The following is a 20,989-nucleotide window of genomic DNA, read 5'->3' on the forward strand; positions in this document are numbered from 1 at the left end:
AAGCGAGCTCAGGATGATTTAATTATGGGTAAGGATCAAATATTTTTGTTATAGGACTTATGTCAAACGTATGGATTATTGAGGCAACTCTGTGTGACATTGAATCTTGTGTAATGAACGATAAAGCACTTTGATTCTATTTTCTTTATGTTCATGTTGTTGAGTAAGCTACAAAGTGTCTCTCTTTATTTTTATACAGCCCTGAAGTGGTGAAGAGTGAACCTTACGGTGAGAAGGCTGATGTCTGGGCAGCTGGGTGTATTCTATATCAGATGGCTACACTCCAGCCCCCTTTTTACAGTACCAACATGCTCTCGCTAGCTACCAAAGTACGCAGGTTTGCACACTTACTTCTTCTTAGTATGTTATTGTGTATACCGTTCCAGGAACCAAACTTTACATTGCTGCTACTTGTCATGCTCCACACATGTTGTGGTAAACCAGGGGAGGGTACACTACCATATTGATTTGATTGACCTAATGAGTACTGAATCTCTAAAGAGTTAGGTTTGTGCCTATAACGGCTGAATTCAACAATAGCTTGCTTCTTCATCATGGCTTGATCACTCAATATCCTATTGAGAGTTACGATGGACCAAATAGCTCAACTGGTGAGCTGGGGAAGTCAGGAGGATTGGATCACTCAACAAGTAGGTACGAACTGGGAAAGATCACTGAACTGTTATGTTGAGCTCTGAACAACTGGATCTCTCAGAAATTCAGTTTCAGCTCAGGAAGAGTGTATCACTCACTGGTTTGGTTGAAGAAATAGGGCATTCCGATGGATGTTTCTGACTGCAAGTTTCTCACCTTAGAATATCCTCCAGGATGCCAGAAGGGTTCTGAAAGATTTGGTATCTGGAAAAGTTCTGACAAACAAGGAAACTCTAAAATAAACTCCATGCTCAATGATAATTGTAATTACAACTGAGGTCATCTAAACACTATTCCCTGAGACTAAGTTGTCCAAACTGCCAAAATACAGAGGCACTCCAGTATGTTATACGAGGCCAACTTTGAAACTGCTGATAACTAGATGACTTGGTATGAAGTTAAACTCTACAACAAGAAAATTTGGTCCGCACACACTACACACAAGAAGTCAGTTCCACCAGGTAATTCTTTATTCTTTGAGTCTTTATTTTCCTTGTATCTTCACACTAGCCAACGTGTTTCGTCCTATTAAAGGGCTTTTTCAGGGCTCATCAAGCATCAATCTTGTTCCAATAAATGTCCCCTCTTCTCAAATCGAACACACACCTAACGCTCCTTCTTCTGTATATCCACAATACTGTGGTCTTCCAGTTAAAGGACGCACTTGTCTTTTTTCACAATATTGCAGCATCAATAGCTGCAAGACAATAATGCAGCATCAATAGCTTTTCTTCTTTAGTCCGTAGTCTTTGGACAGGATGGTATTGAAGGAGAAATCCCTTGATTATTATGCAGTCAATGTTGACCCATGCCTACATGTGTAGCACCAGTACGGCGTCCTTCATTCTATTTCACACAGGCAAGCCTAGTTGGAAGACCTGTGGGAAAACACAGTTCTGTGTCACAGAATACAGCTGTTTGCAGGGGTAAAACATAAGACAATTCTTAACACTGCTTATAACTAAAGAGACTAGTCAGGGGCTGACAATGTAACTACTTGCTAGCTGAAAACTCTTCTAACAGCATACAATAAGTATAAACACAGCAAAAGCAAGTATTGCCCCTACCTTCTCCATGACTGAAATACATTTCCCAAGGGTGTGATAGTTTTTAAGTTATAAGATGATGTCACAGATCAATCTGGTATTCCTCCTGTTAGACCTGTCATCCTCAGGGTGGTCTTCCCCCAAAAATTTTGACTTTTTCCCTCCTGGTTTGCTAAATTCGTTTTTATCGGCCTTAAAACTCCGTGCACTTTACCATTGCTTGTGCTCACTCCTCTAAACATGGTACAATTGGCTTACACCTGATTAGCGCACTTAATTTACTTATAAGCCCATAGTAAAGTGGTATACCACATACCCAGGTCCGCTATATTAAATGCTACTAGGGGGCCTACAGCACCTATTGTGCCACCCACCTAAGTAGCCCTAAGTAGCCCCTTAAAACCTCTCTCAGGCCTGCCATAGCAGCCTGTATGCAGTTTTAAACTGCCAATTTGATGTAGCAAAATAAACCCCTTATCAAGTCAAAAATTCCCTTTTTATTACATATAAGTCAACCCTAAGGTAGGCCCTACACAACCCATAGAGCAGGGTGTATTGTATTTAAAAAGGTGGACATGTACTTTGAATTTTTACATGTCCTGGTAGTGAAATCTCATAAATAAGCTTTTCATTTCTTTGAGGCCTAACACCCCATAGGATAACACTGGGTTACCTTATTTCATTTAATAAGTTATAATGTTTGTTTGGGGGTAGGTAGAAATGCCATGTTTGTTTAAAATCCTCTTTAATGTTAAAGTCGCATTGTACGTCACAATTATGAAAATGCCACTTTTAGAAAGCTAAGCAACAACGATGGGTCTTGGCTCTAACTCAGCAAGGCTGAGCCAAATAACAATAGAACAACACAAGTGCCAATGCTGAGACTGACTCCTAACACTATTTCTGGTAACTTTCATGAACATAGCATGAAAGTCTGCTTTACAAATTGCCCATCAATTTTATATATACTTTTTTAATCTTCATTTATTTTTAGACAAAATTATTTGTTGTGCATCACAGTACAAAAGGACATACATAAAACAATGCAAAAAAATATATATACTATACCTCAAATATCAATAATTTCAACTTGCATTATTCATACCACACAATTGACCAAAACACAATCATTTCACATTCAACCAAACAAAAACCATCCTACACACAATGGTCCCAGTGTCACTAATAACAAAAAGGCAAAGTTAAATAGACAAATACAATTTTTTGTGTATTCTTACAGCCTAATAAGAAACTGATTGTTTTCCTATTTACAGTACTAAATTCTAAGTGACCCGGGACCGGGTCGGTTGACGCGTTTCGAACCCAAACTGTTAAAGGGTTCTCCTCAGGACCAACAACTTTCTACAAGAAAACAAAACAAAAATGTTTTAGATTCACTACAAACTTGAAACATATGGCCATCAACCTAATATGCGCCCCTAGTGACGCTCCCCTACCTTCAGTCATCCAGTGACTAATCAAAGTCTGTGTGTAACCATATCATTCCATGTGTCATACAGAGAAGGAGCTGAAAGGGAAACACAAACCACCTAAATGCAAACATGCTGACTTGCGTAGTTATAGTCGTTCAGTCACATCATTAAAAGAGATGCCACTTACCCGCTCGGAAAACGGGTCCAGTATCAATCGACAGCCGTGACTCCTAAAAGATAAGCCACTTATCAGTGCCAATTCTTATCAGCCTGTATCAAAACGGGAGCTGTTTGACTAAGGGCTTACCGTGGAACCAACGACTGTCCCCGTTACTAGCAGCGTCGGCTGCACTATGTCTATGTTTGCCTTCCTTCGCAGCATCCGCTGCGCAAGACCTCACGACTTAAACCCCGGCTCTGAAAATTAATCAATTATGACAAACGTCATTGTTCATTTAGGACCGTTCTAATAATGCACTAAGTCTGTGGAAGGGAACTCACGCTGGTAACGCTTACCGTGTCTTCGACGGCTTCCCTTCTCTCATAAGCGTTCTATGTGATTCATCTTAGGCACTTTCTGCTAATACTTTAGTTCTTTGCAGAGACCGCTCCGCGAGACCTTTAAATGGCTAGCTGTCTCTAGGAGGAACCACAAGTGAAAACACAAGTTAATGTTGAATCGCTTCCTTAAAATACATTTCGTTTACTGTCTACTTCTGATGACACAGCTAGTGCCGACTTACTGAGTAACGAGATGCTTCTAATCACAACAGAGTCAATGGTTCCTTTTAGGCGGAACAGATGCCGGCATGGTTATCAAGCGAAGCACTACTTCCTGGTTCATCACGTGTTAATCACTGTGGTGCTTGGTCATTGAAAGTTTCGTGCCTATGCATATATTTTCACGCTAAGTATACTAAGTTCTATAATGTGGATTAATTAGGTTTTTCTCTTCATCCGAGAGAAACGGTTGTAAGAGTCTTGAGCCTCCTAATCTACCGGGATGGTTTTTGTTTAAAAAAACCTGTTTACCTTGACTACGTCCAGCGGCTCCCTATCGACAACTCCTCCTCCTCACACACCGCTGGCTGCCTTGCCCTGCTGAACTTCACCTTCTCAGACATTTTCTTTTAAAATTTCTTCTAAGTCCAAAGGTAAGCAGAGAAAGGGCCTAATCCACTTTGTGCATCTGAACCGTGCTCCATTGCGGTTGGACACAACTTTCGATTTTGTCCTGGTCTTGTGCGAGTAGATATCCATGGTTGGCACTTTGATCTTTTAGGGGCTATTATTCACTTCATACTTTCAAAATTCATAACTCCAGTTCTACTGATTGGATTTTTGTTGGTTGTGTGTGTAGTAATTCTATACAAATTTACTCTATTTTTATAAATTAGTTTGGGATTTTTTCTTGCGTTGTGTTTTCAGTACATTACTTTTTAAGGGCTGCATAAATACTTTACACTTTGCCTCTAAGTCAAGCCTGATTGCTTTTGTGCTTAGCTACTAGAGGATTAAGCATAGTTTAATTTAGTGACTTTTGTGGTTCACCCAGACAAGGATTGTGGTTTTTGCCTGACAAGGGTTCACACCCCTAAACCAACAATCCAATTTCTCACACCCCTCCTCAATGAAACCCTGGGATGTACAACTGAAATCAAAGACTCTTACTTCCTAAATTCATGCAGAACATAATGCACTATACATTTCTCTGAATTTTGCAGAAACTCTTGACACAGAGAGAGGTCTTGGTTAAGCACCATTAAGGGTTAACTAGAGGCTATGGCTCCGTGTTGGTATTCTCCAGACCGAGGGTTATTGATCAGTATCCTTATGTTTTAAAAAGAACAGGCAGAATACATTTCTTCTGATCTTTTTGTAGTGTCAGCGTGGGATTTGAATTTAGTTCTTACTTTTCTCATGGGGCATCTCCAATAGCCCCTTCATTCTTGCCAGTTCCAGTTATCTTTCAAGATGGCATTTATGGTTGCTATTACTTATTCTATGGGATGAGTGCGCTGAGGTGTTATTGTCTTCTTCATTAACTGTTTTTCTTAGGGTATACAGGTAGATGCATCAAGCATTTTTGCAAGCGCAAACGGCGCAAATCGCAAAATTCGGCCGTTTGCGCCCGCAAAAATGGCATTTGAGATGCATCAAGGGTTCATGCACTCGCAATTTAAGAATTCACAAATAATTGCGAGTTCTCAAATTGCGATTGCATTTAAGGAATCTCAATTTGCGATTCCTTAAATGCAATGCATGAACCATTCCAAGATTGCAAATTCGCAATCTGGGGTCGCTATTTACCGCGAATTGAAACTACGTGGTAAATAGCAAAAACTTAGAAATATGCACTTTAGTGCATTTTTCTAAGTTGTATATTACACACACACATGTCCTTGGGACATGTGTGTGCGCAACACCAGTGAACATTACCATTTCAGGGGTGCAACAGGGTGTCCTTTGGACACCCTGGCACCCTTCAAATTGCGGCACATTTGCGATTCGCTAATTGCTAATCGCAAATAGGAAATGACTCCCCATTCATTCCTATGGGCCTTTAGGCCCATAGGAATGAATGGGAAAGCCATTCCTTATTTGCGATTAGCAATTAGCGAATCGCAAATAAGGAATCAGTAGGAATCGCAAATAACATTGCGAGTTCTACATGCCTCCCGTTTTGCGAGTCTTTAATAGCGAATCCTTAAAATTCGCTATTAAGGACTCGCTAAACATAACTTTGATGCATCTGGGGGATAGTTTCTCTTGAGATAAAGACTTCTCTTTTTCCTAGAGTTATACGTTTCAGGTGTTATTTCACGTGAACAACACGTGAAACTTATAACTCTAAAAGTATCAGAAGAAATGCTTTCCTTTGACCCTCCTCTTCATCGGGCAAAAGAGGTGGAAGAAGAAATGTTCTGTTCTCCCGAGCCCTAGAGAGCAATTAATCAAAATACCTTTTGAAATCAGGATTTCAGAACCAACACTCAGCTATTCATTGGTTAGTATTAAATATGGGTCAAGCCAGGTAGAAAGGAGACTATCTCAACTGTGGATTTCCTTGGTCGTCAATATTTGTGTGAGCTTCCTGGGGAAAGCTACTATGGCAGGGAGAAATGCAAGCCCTTATTTTAACTGGAGAAAACTACTATGAAAGGTTTAGTGCTCCGGCTGCTTGGCAGGTAGCGGGTACTTCAGCTTGGGTGAGAGGTGCTCCACTAGAGGCAGTTTGGCACCCCTCCTCCTCTGTTGATGATTTGTGAAGAGTCCACATATAGACCTGGAGGTAGAAAAACAACGTTTGTAACTTCTTTGTGGTGGATACGGCTATACCCATAGATTCCTTGTTGCCACCCCCTCTACCTAGTGAAGACAGCTATTACTGGATGTGTCATCTTTGACCTCCAATGGGCATGGCTAAAAGGGTCTGAACTGACGTCACGTGCTCTTGATGTCACCAACCATGGAGCATCACTGATCTGTGGATGAGCAATGCCACTTGAAGGTAATATTTAAAAAAAATCTGTATCCTGTCTTACGCATGGGGGTGGGTCACATAATTAATTTGGGGGAAAATGCATATCCATCAGAAAGAACATTACCAGTGGTAAGTAATTTTGGTTGGCCACTGTTATCTGGTTGCTCACTCAAATCAGAAAAAACAACTAAGGAATCCCAAACTGTGACTGATAAGGGAGCGATTACGTTCTATATAGAAACCTGCTACACGCCGAAACGCGCTTCGACGGCGACACCTCATCAGGGGTAGTAAGCACTATATAAATCCAGTTACAATAACGGCTTGCACTTCTCCCTGCTATTTCTGATCCCTGTATGAGCACATCTTACCTAATACTTTGCAAGAGAGAATCTTCCACAAGTAATGTTTCAGTGTTATACAAAATGGAAGTAGATTATGTCAGTTTATTTTCTGTGCCTTGATTAAAGGACAAATAAACGATTGACCATCAACACTCAGTTATTTGTTGCTGCAGGGTGCACGCCAGTGTGTTTCGCCGATCCTATATGTCGATCTCTCTTACGATTGCATTTCTATCATCACAGAGCCGCAGCTTTACTAGCCATGGCCTCAGTTTCAGCAACACATACTGCCAAACTGTTGCAAGAGACCTAGTTAAAGAGGGCGTTCAGCTGAAGCCCTCAGGGGAGCGCATCCATGAAAGATTTAGCATCAGTGTTAGAACGGAGACCTTACAGGAGAATCCTAAATTAGGAGAAAAGAAGCATGCTTTGCTCAGACATGATGACGCAAAAAGGCAAGAACAAGTGACATGGAAAGGTTTCCAGGGCACTGCCAGACTCGAGGCCATTTGCTATTTTAATCAGCATGATGATCATTCTGGACATAATCATATACATTTTATTTTCTTTATGGGATTCGAATGTCCAACCCTTGTCTCTTTCTCTCTCGCCCCATCTCTCTCTCTCTCACTTTCTCTCTCTCTCCCCCTCTCTCTCCCTCTCTCTCTCTCTTTGTCCTCTCTCTCTCCCTCTCACTCCCTCTTTCTCTCTCTCTCTTTCTCTCTCCTTCCCTTTCGCTTTCTTTCTCTCTCTCTCTCTCTCTCTCTCTCCTTCTCTCTCTCTTTCTCTCTCTGCTCTTTCTCTTTCTTCCCCCTCTCTCTCTCTCTTTCTCTCTCCTTCTCTTTCGCTTTCTTTCTCCCTCTCTCTTCTTTCTCTTTCTCTTTCTCTCTCTCTCTCTTTCTCTTTCTCTCTCTCTCTGCTCTTTCTTCCCCCGCTCTCTCTCTCTTTCCCCCTTGCGCCATTCATTACAGTAACTGGCTATGCTGCTCTCTGCATGGGACACACTACAAATGCATTTTGTTGACTTGTTCAGTAGTCCAGTCGTCTTTATTCAGTGGCCGTGTTTTTCTCTTAAAATTCTCATCCATGATTTGAAGTTATTTATTGACATTCTCTTCTACACTTTTTTTTTTATAGATAGTCGAGGCAGTCTACGAAGCAGTGCCGGCAGGAGTCTATTCAGAGAAGGTGGCATGCACCATTCAAAGGTACTTATTAATTAATGAATTATAGTGTTGTAAATGATCAGTTAAGGTGTTGCTGACAGTTTCCATTTACAGGTTTACCACAGATATTATTTTGAAAAGCCCACCCGGTATAACTGATCTCAGAGGCCGTTTTAGTGTCTGCATGGTAGGCTGTGATTCTTATGTGGCTCCCTTTCATCTCAGCATTTATTTTTCTTCTTTTATATTTGTATATTATTTTATCAATTTCTCTCTCCAAAAACATCAATATTGAAATATATCAGTAAGTGATTTAAAAGTTAGAAATTTAAATTGAGTTGCACCAATTTTCTTGTTTTGTTCCACAACCATCATACATTTAGTGTATTTCTGCAATTCTCTAGTTCCAATACCAATACCTATTTGTATTATATTGATAACTTACCTCACCTAAGGAGGAATGACAACCCATAAGAAAAGTTCAGTTTGCCCAGCTGTAAAATTAAATCTAATATTTCAGGCACCATAGTTATTCTGGGGCCAACATTAAGACTGCTTCAGAGCTTGCCAGATAATTGATGGAGCAAACATATTGAAACAAATATTGTCCATCAACACTCATATACAAACAGAACATCAATGCCGTTCATCATTTCTCTTATGTTCCTACAGAGTTGAATCAATCAATCAGGTGGCTTGTCGAGCGTGACTACTCACCCATAAGGATCTGAAGGCATGAGGGAGGGAAACTGCTGGTCCGTCGAAGGTGCTGTGGTTCAGTCAAAGAGCCAGGTCTTGAGGTCCTTCCTGAAATGAGGCCCTTCCTGAATTTATGCAGGGAAGGTGATTGCCTGAGGTAGGGAGGCAGGGTGTTCCAGGTCTTTGCTGCAAGATAGGAGAAGGATCTTCCACTGGCTCGGGTCTTGCAGATTCGTGGGACAGTAGCCAGGGCAAGTTGTGCGGAGCCAGGATAGCTTGACTACGGTGGCATGGAGAGCACGGGACCCGCGTCTGGGCATGCCCGTCCCACTCGGGGTGACAAATGCAAAAACAACAGTTGATGGACAGAATGCAGAACAATGTCATACATTCACCCCAGTACAGAGATCTGAGCCTAAATTCATCGTTGTTTTGCTCACCATGCCACTCCAGTTTGGACCCAGCCATATGCAAATCAGTCTTGACTCTGCGCCCAATGGGAACAGTCCAGACCGAACTGCCAAGCCAGGTCCTCCCTGGACCGAAAACAAGCATCCTGGGACTGGTCCAAACTGTGGTGGCGTAGTGGGCACAAGACGAAGGATTCAACCCAGATCTCTTGACTGAGGGAGAATGTTTGAATTATTCAGCATCCGTCCATCATTTGTTGGAGATGTGGTGTGGGCAGGGGTCCGAGGGTGCTTCGGAGTGGATGCTCTTCATGATCTTGAGGGTGCCCTCAGTGGTGAGGGGAGTCCAGCTGAGTAGAGTCTACTGGAACCGGTGTTGGTGCGTGCGGAGGTTGCGGGTGAGGTAGGAGGGTCTTGGGTATCGAGGCTGTCGAAGCTTTAAAATATCTCCTTAATTTTGTGGTGGAAGACTGTGCTGAGGTTATTGCAGAGGTCTTGGGAAGGTGGGATGTCTGCTGACTCTGAGCTGGGTCTGGGGTCTGGGGAATTATTTGACCACGGCAAAAAGTTCTTTACTTTTTTTAGAGTTTTATATAGCGCGAACTAGACCCGAGACATCGGGTATCAGAGCGCCTTACATAGCACCAATTTCATTACAGAAGGACACATTTTTTTTGTACATTTGATAGAGACTTCTAGCTACAGATTCCTTACCTTTGAATTTCCCAGGCGTCAGGCTGGATATGTAAACTTTTTCTGAGCAATACCCCTTGCACTCGACTTCGGGTAGCTCCATTTGGCTCCGCGTGACGTCGATGGCGTTGGTAGCATCGGTTATGACGTCACTGTGAACACCCACCTGCCACCCAGATGCGCGGACATCAGTTCTTTTCTTTCCGTGCCAGTTAAGCGCCGAAGAGGTACCCCTCTGCCACTTGTTGGCAGGCTTTTTTTCTCGATTTTTGTCGATATTTTTGACAACTTCATCTGCGAGGGATGTGCAGGTAGGAAGACATGTTTTAAGCTGTGCAGGACTTGTTCCCGCACGATGTCGGTTACCGATCCCCACTGCATATGTCTGTGGTGTCTTGAACACGACAACGATTCGAAGTCGAATTCAGACTGCCGGGCGATGGCTCCGAAGACCTTGAGGGAACGGGCGTTGAAGTTGCTCGCGGTCCAGCAGTCAAAACCATTGAGTGAGACTCAGAAGAGGTAGTGATCCCATTAGAAGAAGAGGAGGTTGTGGGATCACTTACGAAGCCCTAAGTACTTTTCCTCCCATTAGAGGTCATCTGGACACTCGGGGAAGAGGCACAAGAAGAAGAAGAAGTCCAAGTGGACTTCAACTTTCCCTTAACTGGCGTCCGTCGTTGAAAGAGGTAAGGAGCACCGATGGTCTAGGCACGGTTCTGCAGTGCCAGAGTTGACTTTGCATCTCCCTCCATTTCCGGGAGCAGGAGCGACTCCTGCTCAAATTAAGGAATTTTATGAGGCCATGCGCCATGTATTTGAGCAGAACATCGCCGTTGGTCAGCCCTCTGGGCCTGCGGAGTCAGACCCAGAAACCATCGGGTTCCACGTCATCGGTTTCGTCCACGTCGCTGGTGGGGCCTCAGGGATCTGATGTTTAATCCGGTTCGAAGCCGGTCATACCGACACAACCTTCCCTGGTGACGACTCCAAAGTCGGTGCCAGCGGCGTTGCCTGCGGCTGTCGTTTATGCAAGCCGCATCCTCATCCCCGATCACACGAAGCCAAAACGGCATCGTAGGACGCCGATTCTGACATCGACAGAACCTATTTTGTCGCACTTTGTGGACGTGCTAGGCTCAGAAATGGGAGGAGTCTGGAGACCCTTTAGAGAATCAGAATGTCTCTGAGGAGACAAGGGACTGGTATGGGGAACTTGGGGAAGCCAGTGGTCTGGATACTTCCCCAGACTATGGCATGCTCTCCCTTCCTACAGTGGCTACGGGGGAGTGGCCGTCCTATGTTATGGAGGTTAAGAGGGCAGCTGAGGTCCTTGGACTAATCTCCTGACTGAAGTGCTTCAACCTGGGGCTTCCACCTCTGAACACCCTGTGCTCTTTAATGAGGCACTTACGATGTCCTACTAGATACTTGGTCCAAGCCTAGCACAGGGACTCCTATGAACAGGACGATTGCACACCATCATCGCCCAGCACCAGGGGACCCAATGTTCCTCAGCCAACACCCCACCCCAGAAAGTTTGGTGGTGCAGCCTCTACTTCCCAGGGTGCATTCCCTTCCGCCCCTCTGGATAGGGAATCACTTGGGAAGAAGATGTTTTCTTCTTCCAATCTGGCATTGCGGTCAGTGAATACCGCATGCTTTTTGGGGCATTTCTTCCACTCTCTTTGGAAGGTGGTGGCGCAGGTGCTGCCACAAGTGCCGGAGGAGGCCCGGGCTGTGCCCTCCTATATGCAGGACTTTTGCGGCCACTTACTAAAGATAACTTGTTTTATCTTTATACAACCAACTATATGTTATATATTTTAGTGCCCAGTGGAAGTGATGAGTCAGAATGATGGAAGCCACTGTTGTCTTAGCCCATTCTCATTTCCTCCTTTTTACCAATGGCCCTTATATTCTTGTGTATGTCGTCATTGGTGGAGGCTGTGAGAGATGGGAGAATGCATGGACATAGCATCACTAGGTCTGTCAGTGCAGTGAAAGAGGCCTTGTGTCCATCTGTCCTTTACAAAAGGAGGGTACCCTAATGGATCCCTTAAGAGTTCGACAAGGAACCCCGCCACCCTACAGCGGTGCAAGCTCTCTCAAAACTGTTGAATGAACGCCCTTTTGTAAAGCGCATACTGGCGCCCAAAGGCTTCATGGTGCTAAGATGAGTTTTAGTACTTGGCAAAATGCAAGATGACATTTGACTCATTGAAGGGATAGTGGTAAGGCGTTCTATAGGCAATATTTAAGTTACAAAACTCTCAATGCTGCTAAATGTAACAGTCATTGTGTAGCAAATACATATTTCCTCACACAGTGTGTCACATTCTTACTGGAGTATCATGAATAAAATGAGTCACATTCACGTGATGAATACAGCAGGCATTGATTATCATGTTGAAATCACATAAATGTCCAATTGATGAATGTTAGCCTTCACCCTGAGGGAGGCAACATTTGTATATGTACGCCTGTTTATTGATTTTGTTCATTTATTTACGAGGATATCACTTGAAAATAAATTGCATCTAGGAGCCAAAGCAAGTAAATACAAAGATGCCAACAGTTACCATGCAAAACTAAAAGAATCCTTAGAAAGACCAGATAGGTCAAGAAACAAAAGGATTGCTTTCCTAACACTGGGGAGTGTAGGTTACATGTTGGCACTGTTCAGTCTGATCCTGCAGGGGGCAGTGTGGTGCTGCTAGGTGACTGCCAGGGAGTGAAAGGACCTGGACCTTTAAAAAAAATCAAAAATAGGACTTGCTTACATCAAATTACGCTGTCATACCAGTGGTGCTGGAACACTTTTCAGAGTGGGGGTGCTGCCATCAATGTTACACCTCTGAAGTCGTAGGGAGTTGTGAAAACTGTAAGTGTCACACAAAGGACAAGTGTCACACAAAGGACAAGTGTCACACAAAGGACAAGTGTTGCAAATGAGCCCCGCCTATTCAACAGAAGAGAGGTAACTGTTCAGTATGTATCCAGTGGTTCATTTTGGAGTGTATTTTCTCAAATACATTACTAAACCATGGTGTGGTCATTTACAGACAGCATATTTTCCATTGAAATTGAAACGGCAACAAAATTTGCACTTGCAATTTTATTGGCAAAACTGTATGACGCACACACCTTTGTGAGAAGAAATTGGATTTCAGCTAATAGAATTTACACATCCCCAAGTAAAGTGTCTTGATTTGTTCCCATCTCACTTCATAATTATCAAAAATGTGCTTAATTCGTGCTTTAACTGCTGATACATTTTGAAATAGTGGTAGTTAACTTAGATTTTGTTCAGTGTTAAAAATAGTGACACCCTACATCCTTTCCTTCCGCACTCCCAGTACCCCAGGAAGATTGCCCATAGCTCACTTTACAAAACCCCGATATTTTCATAATTCCAGAAATAGAAAACAGGAAGAGCAAGTTGTCAGAAAACATACCCTGACATTTGACCTCTGTCTTTGAATAAAAACAAAACTTAAATACATCTTTATTCCTCATCCACCTTCTCAACTCCAGCAGGGTTATCTTGTGGGTGGTGCAGCACCTCTGGCACCCCTACTTACAGCCCCTGCTGTTGCTGGCAGTTTTGCAATAAAGTACAATTTGTACAACTTCACCAAGTGCAAAAATTAAATCTGCACCAAACGACCGCTTTAAAAATAAAGTTTTGCTCTGTTCATTCTGCACACATGTTGCTTTTTACTGGTCGATCTTCATATAGTTCCAGCCTCTGTTGTATTTATGTAATTGGTCATAAATCTTGAGTGATAACATCCCTGGGGCCTGTTTCTGTAACATTGCTGGTGATTTGTTTACGGAGGCCAGTCGCTGCAAATGTCATTTTACGGTTTTTATTCTTCATTTTGGTCACGAGGCGTCCAGGAAAAGAGGTGATAGCTTTATAGCTAGCTGTGGAGAACGAAAGGAAAATACTGATTGTAGTTTTAGGTTTTTGCAAATGGTGAAAAATTATGCACCATTGCAAAATTAATTTCATATGGCACCGGGCTTTAAATGGACAGTGAGTGTCCGGTACTGAGTAACTGCACTTTAATTTGAAGAAGGGAGTTCCTGCACTTCCCAGCACTCCTGCAATTTTCCATCACTTTTCAGCAGTGAGTACCAGCACTTCTTAGCAGTAAACAGGTATTCTAAATAGTGAGTACCAGCACTTTTCAGCAGCAAGTAGCAGGTATTCTAAATAGTGAGTACCAGCACTTTTCAGCAGCAAGTAGCAGGTATTCTATATAGTGAGTACCAGCACTTCTCAGCAACAAGCAGGTACTCTAAGTAGTGAGTAACTGCACTTCTCAGCAGTAAACAGATATTCAAAATAGTGAGTACCATCACTTTTCAGCAGCAAGCAGGTATTATAAATAGTGAGTACCAGCACTTATCAGCAGCAAGCAGGTACTCTAAGTAGTGAGTAACTGCCCTTCTCAGCAGTAAACAGATATTCTAAATAGTGAGTACCAGCACTTTTCAGCAGCAAGTAGCAGGTATTCTAAATAGTGAGTACCAGCACTTTTCAGCAGCAAGTAGCAGGTATTCTATATAGTGAGTACCAGCACTTCTCAGCAACAAGCAGGTACTCTAAGTAGTGAGTAACTGCACTTCTCAGCAGTAAACAGATATTCAAAATAGTGAGTACCATCACTTTTCAGCAGCAAGCAGGTATTATAAATAGTGAGTACCAGCACTTATCAGCAGCAAGCAGGTACTCTAAGTAGTGAGTAACTGCCCTTCTCAGCAGTAAACAGATATTCTAAATAGTGAGTACCAGCACTATTCAGCATTAAATAGATAATCTAATTAGTGAGTACCGGCATACCGGCACTTCTGAGCAGCAAGCAGGTACTCTAAGTAGTGAGTACCAGCACTTCTGTATTTATTTTTAAAGCACTTATCTGGCCCCTGGTTTCGAGGAAGGCACAGCTATAGCTGGTCACTGTACTGAATTGACAAGGGGCCTGTTACCGTGAAATAGGGTTTCACGTCACCAGTTTGTCAAAAAGAAACCGCAATTTAGAAAACAGCCCTCTTATTGCATTCCATGGAAAAGCAAGTGTCGCATTCAAGCCAGACAGCGATAGCAGTTTACAGGAGACAGATAGCGCATCCGTCCCATAAAAACTTAATTAAGCCCTAAAACAGACGGCTACATCTGTAGTGTTGTGAAGCGGGTAAACAGCAGCGCCGATTGGCAGGTGAAATATGTGCAGCGAGAATATAGTGTGCTCAGTACATCGAACTCAGCATATTCCCGCACTTTATTGGTTGCGAAGGTTCAAGAAAAGGACTAAACCAACGTAACTTCTGTAAACTTGCCATCAAGTCTTTAATACCAGCCGGCACTTTTATGTAAAGCTCTCTCTCTCTCTCTCTCTCAAAAAACAAACAGAGATCTCTGGATAGTTCTCAAGTTTAGGTGGAAGGCAGCTCCTGTTAGAGCACTCTCAACACCAGTGACACTCTAGATCTGCTCACCTCAAATGTCTGCTTTTCTATCAAAGTCTTTAAACCCCTTCGATGCTCATGACGAGCTGAGCTCGTCATGAGTTGCGCCGCTCGCATGCTCATGACGAGCTCAGCTCGTCATGTAACGCGTTTTTTTCAAAAAAGCCGCACAGCGCGAAAATCGCGGCCGCACGCATTCGGTTAAGCAAGTTAATTGAACGAGGAGGAAACAGAACGCTGAAATCGCAGAGATTAGAATCACGCACGATTATAAGGTTCAGGACTAAGATCCCCCATGGGAAGAATTATACAGTCATTTGTAAAGTACCAGAAGGATGGTTGAAAAGGAAGAATCAGCAACATGAAAAAATTGACCAACTGTGATTCCAAAATGGCTAAGGAAGTGGCATTCATAAAAGTATGAGCACTGAGCTCTTAAAGAACTCGAGAATACCATAATAAATAAAAGGACCTATGCAGTGCACTAAGCAAAAAAATATGTTGGAATATGGGAATCTTTGATACACGGATGCATCAAAAAAAATTCAATGTTCATGGATTGTCAATAAAGATTGAAAAAAGTAAAAGAATATAAATGAAAAATTCTCAGGCAATTAAAATAATAAAGGAATCACTCTGGAAGGAATAAACAACATGTATATAAAAAAGAACTGATGAAGTAATCAGCTAAATGCCTCGAAATAGTAATTTTGTATATAGACTACATATCCCATAATGCCTCCTAAAAGGCATGGATGGGAGAACTTATAAATAAGAAAGTAAAAATGGATTCACATACCGTGAGCAAGACCTATTGGAGGTTGAAACGCGTTGGTGGTGGTCAGTAGTGAACAGATGCACAAATAAATATTCTTGAACAACAGCTTTGTGTTTTCCTTTTATGAAGGAATCTTGGTGATTGAATCTATGCGAGGACTGGCCCGTCCTCGACACCGGCGCCCGCTACGAAAAGTGCCCTCTCCATGGGGTGATTTGTTGAAGAATATATATATATACCCCTGACCCTGCTTGCAGGACAGGTCGCTCCCCTGCTGCCGCCCAGCTCCACCTGTACCCCAGCGCCTCCCTCGCTGCAGCTGATCCCCCTGCTGTGTCATCCCATTCCCGCCGCTGCTCCCTTGTGGCCCTACCCCCTCAACACCCCGCTCCTGCCTCCCAGCTGCTCCTCCCTCCCTACCCGCCTTTAATGGCAGCCGCAGCGTGGCCGCGCCGCTTGCGCGCCAGAGGCAAGCCCATCTGCGCCCGTCCGCCCCTGGACCGCGTCCAGCGCCAGAACCCCTGGACCCCACACACACCACGACGCCAGACTCCGATACGACGCCAGCACTCTCCTCGCACTCAACACCGACGTGGCAACCGCTGCTTCCCAGGCCGCCCCGAAGCGTACCCACGGACCTTTCTCTTGCCGCACCTGCAAATTCACCTGCAACAGAACCACCAAACCCCAAAGGACCGGACCCAACCTCCTTCGCTGCATCCTTCTCAACACCCGCTCCGCACGCAAACACGCCGTCGAGCTCTGGGACTTGCTCGACACCTCCGCCCCAGACGTTGCTTCCTGACCGAGACCTGGTGGAACGACTCCTCGGTGCCTGACATCGCCATAGCCATCCCGGACGGCTACAAGATCACCCGCAGGGACCGCGCCAACGGAACTGGAGGAGGTCTAGCCATCATCCACAAGTCCACCCTCCAGTGCTACACCCACGCATATGACACCCTCAACACCACCGAACACCTGCACTTCCGGATCCACATCGACCCCAACACCACCCTCAGAGGAACACTCGTCTACAGACCCCCCGAACCACGAGCTCAGTTCTGTGACTCCATCGCTGACCTCGCCAGCACCTACGCACTCGCCTCCACGGACTACATCCTCCTCGGGGACCTGAACTTCCACCTCGAGAACAACAACAATGCCAACTCCGCCACCCTCATCGACAACCTCACCAACCTTGGCCTCAGACAACTCGTCAACGCACCGACCCACGCAGCCGGCCACACGCTTGACCCCGTCTTCTCCACAAGCACCCACGTCGCCTTCAACCACACCACCGAACTCCACTGGACCGACTACCGCTGCATCCATTTCACCTTCCAAAAACCAACCACGCACCACCGCACCCAGCAGCTGCCCCGCCGCTGCTGGAGCAAAGTCACCGAAGACCAGCTGACCTCCACCCTCGCCCAGAACCCTGCCACCAACCCCACCGACCCAGCCGCCGCCGCCAGCAACCTCAGACAGTGGACCAAGACTGCGCCAACACCCTCACCCCACTCAGGAAACCCTCCAACAACCACACCAGCAAAAAAGCCACATGGTTCACCGAGGAGCTCCAGACCTCCAAACGCACATGCCAGAAACTGGAGAAGAAATGGCTCCACGAACGCACACCAGACAGCCACGCAGCCCACAAGGACGCCATCCGCAGACATCACCACCCCATAAGAACAGTCAATAGATCCTCCTTCAAAGCCCGCCTGGACAACAACGCACACGACAGCAAAGAGCTATTTAACATAGTGAATGAACTCTCCAACCCCAGCGCCAACACCAACGACATTCCGCCTTCACAAGACCTGTGCGACTCACTGGCCATCTTCTTCCACTGCAAGATAGCCGACATCCGCGGCAGCTTCAACACCACGACCACCCCGACAGCACCAGACTCCAACACCCCCTCAAACACCACCAGCACCAACCACCTGACCTTCTGGTCCAACGTCAACGACGACGAGATGCGCAAGGCCATGAACTCCATCCACTCAGGATCACCATCGGACCCCTGCCCACACCACATATTCAACAAAGCGGACGCAACCATCGCACCCCAACTACGGAAGGTCATCAACATCTCCTTCAAAACAGCGACATTCCCGGAAAGCTGGAAGCACGCCGAAATCAACGCCCTCCTCAAGAAACCCAAGGCGGACCCCAAGGACCTCAAGAACTTCTGGCCCATCTCCCTGCTCCCCTTCCCGGCGAAGGTCATCGAGAAAATCGCCAACATGCAACTGACCCGCCACCTCGAGGAGAACAACATCCTAGACCCGTCCCAGTCCGGATTCAGATGAAACCACAGCACCGAGACAGCCCTCATCGCCGCCACGGACGACATCAGGCGCCAACTCGACAACGACGAGACATCAGCCCTCATCCTCCTGGTACTGTCAGCCGCCTTCGACATGGTCTGCCACCACACACTAAAGACACGCCTCCAAGAAGCCGGAATCTGAGAAAAAGCCCTGGACCGGACCACGTCCTTCCTCTCCGGCAGAACCCAGAGAGTCCGTCTCCCACCCTTCCAATCGGAAGCCACCGACATCATCTGCGGCGTACCCCAGGGCTCATCCCTCAACCCGACCTTGTTCAAGGTCTACATGGCCCCCCTAACACAAGTGGCCCGCCAGCACGACCTCAACATCATCTCCTACACCGACGACACCCAGCTCATCCTGTCTCTCACCAAGGACCCGCACCCGCCAAAACCAACCTCCACGAGGGAATGAAGGCCGTCGCCGAGTGGATGGGGAGCAGCCGTCTGAAACTGAACTCGGACAAGACAGAGATCCTCATTCTCGGCCCCACCCCCTCTGTCTGGGACGATTCCTGGTGGCCGACCACACTGGGAACAGCACCAACACCCACGGACCACGCACGCAACCTAGGATTCATCCTCGACTCCTCCCTCTCCATGTCGAAGCAGGTCAACGCCATCTCCTCTGCCTGCTACAACACCCTCCGCATGCTCCGCACGATCTACAAATGGATCCCGACTGAAACAAGAAAAACGGTGACCCAAGCACTCGTCAGCAGCAGACTGGACTACGGCAATGCACTCTACGCAGGAATCCCTGCCAAAGACCTACAACGACTACAATGCATCCAAAACACCTCCGCCCGACTGATCCTCAACAACCCTCGCCGAAGCCACATCACCCCCCACCTGGGAGACCTACACTGGCTCCCCGTTGACAAGAGGACCACCTTCAAGCTCCCCACCCACGCTCACAAAGCACTCCACAACAGCGGACCAGCCTACCTGAACAGCAGACTCAGCTTCTACATCCCAACCCGCCAACTCTGCTCCGCCAGCCTTGCCCTCGCAACCGTCCCCCGCATCCAACAAACAACCTCCAGCGGCAGATCCTTCTCCTTCCTCGCCGCCAAGACCTGGAACACCCTCCCTACCCACTTACGACAGACCCAAGACCTGCTCACCTTCAGAAAACTCCACAAGATCTGGCTCTTCAAGCAGTAGCAGCAGCCCCCTCCCCACAGCGCCTTGAGACCCTTGCGGGTAAGTAGTGCGCTTTACAAGTGACCGATTGTTTGATTGATTGATTGAATACTGTTGGAATATTTATGTGGCCAAGGTCCGGCCCAAGAGAAACGCACCGCCCGCTAAAGAGCGCCATTCACACCCGAACCTGAACCCCTTTTTTGAACGTGCAAAACACGAAGGGTGTGAGGTGCTCCCATAGACTGGACTACGGTTAGGGTCCCAGAAGATGTTTTAAAAGGACATTGTCAGGGTTTTCCGGCCGGCACAAGAGGCGCAAATTCAAATCTAGCACGCATGGAAGGCGACAGCGAACTACATGACCCAACATGCAGCACTGCAAAGAACAGCTGAAATGCGGTACCCAACAAGGGGTTAAAAAACGGAAGCACCGGTACACTGATGGTCGTGTGGGTGAGCTGTTACAACCTGAACCTGCGGCGCCTCCTCTCTGACGAAGCTCACAGTGGTGAGCGAAATGCATTAGAGCTAAAGAAGAAAATGCCGCTTTTAAAAAGAAAAATAAATAAATTTTTAAACCGGACAGAGGTTGCGACTCATTTCCTCTCTCGTGTGGGGAGGCTGTTGGAATATTTATGTGGCCAAGGTCCGGCCCAAGAGAAACGCACCGCCCGCTAAAGAGCGCCATTCACACCCAAACCTGGACCCCTTTGTTGAACGTGCAAAACACGAAGGGTGTGAGGTGCTCCCATAGACTGGACTATGGTTAGGGTCCCAGAAGATGTTTTAAAAGGACATTCTCAGGGTTTTCCGGCCGGCACAAGAGGCGCAAATTCAAATCTAGCACGCATGGAAGGCGACAGCGAACTACATGACCCAACATGCAGCACTGCAAAGAACAGCTGAAATGCGGTACCCAACAAGGGGTTAAAAAACGGAAGTACCGGTACACTGATGGTCGTGTGGGTGAGCTGTTACAACCTGAACCTGCGGCGCCTCCTCTCTGACGAAGCTCACAGTGGTGAGCGAAATGCATTAGAGCTAAACAAGAAAATGCCGCTTTTAAAAAGAAAAATAAATACATTTTTAAACCGGACAGAGGTTGCGACTCATTTCCTCTCTCGTGTGGGGAGGCTGTTGGAATATTTATGTGGCCAAGGTCCGGCCCAAGAGAAACGCACCGCCCGCTAAAGAGCGCCATTCACACCCGAACCTGGACCCCTTTGTTGAACGTGCAAAACACGAAGGGTGTGAGGTGCTCCCATAGACTGGACTATGGTTAGGGTCCCAGAAGATGTTTTAAAAGGACATTCT

At 45.8% G+C, this 20,989-nt stretch overlaps 1 protein-coding gene across 3 annotated transcripts in view; it reads left to right on the forward strand.

Annotated features, from left to right (window-relative positions):
- NEK10 (NIMA related kinase 10) overlaps window positions 1-20,989 on the forward strand; it is a 1,104,115-nt gene that overhangs the window by 633,008 nt on the left and 450,118 nt on the right. For 2 of the 3 annotated variants that reach the window (XM_078663960.1, XM_078663961.1), the window contains exons 24-25: window positions 200-329; window positions 8,099-8,169. In XM_078663960.1, the coding sequence (XP_078520086.1) occupies window positions 200-329; window positions 8,099-8,169 (201 nt within the window). Of the gene's footprint in view, window positions 1-199; window positions 338-8,098; window positions 8,170-20,989 lie in introns of all 3 variants that reach the window. The other variant, XR_013601712.1, reaches the window with a different exon arrangement.

This window comes from Lissotriton helveticus, chromosome 10, assembly GCF_964261635.1.
Source record: "Lissotriton helveticus chromosome 10, aLisHel1.1, whole genome shotgun sequence".
In the NCBI taxonomy this organism is placed as follows: domain Eukaryota; kingdom Metazoa; phylum Chordata; class Amphibia; order Caudata; family Salamandridae; genus Lissotriton; species Lissotriton helveticus.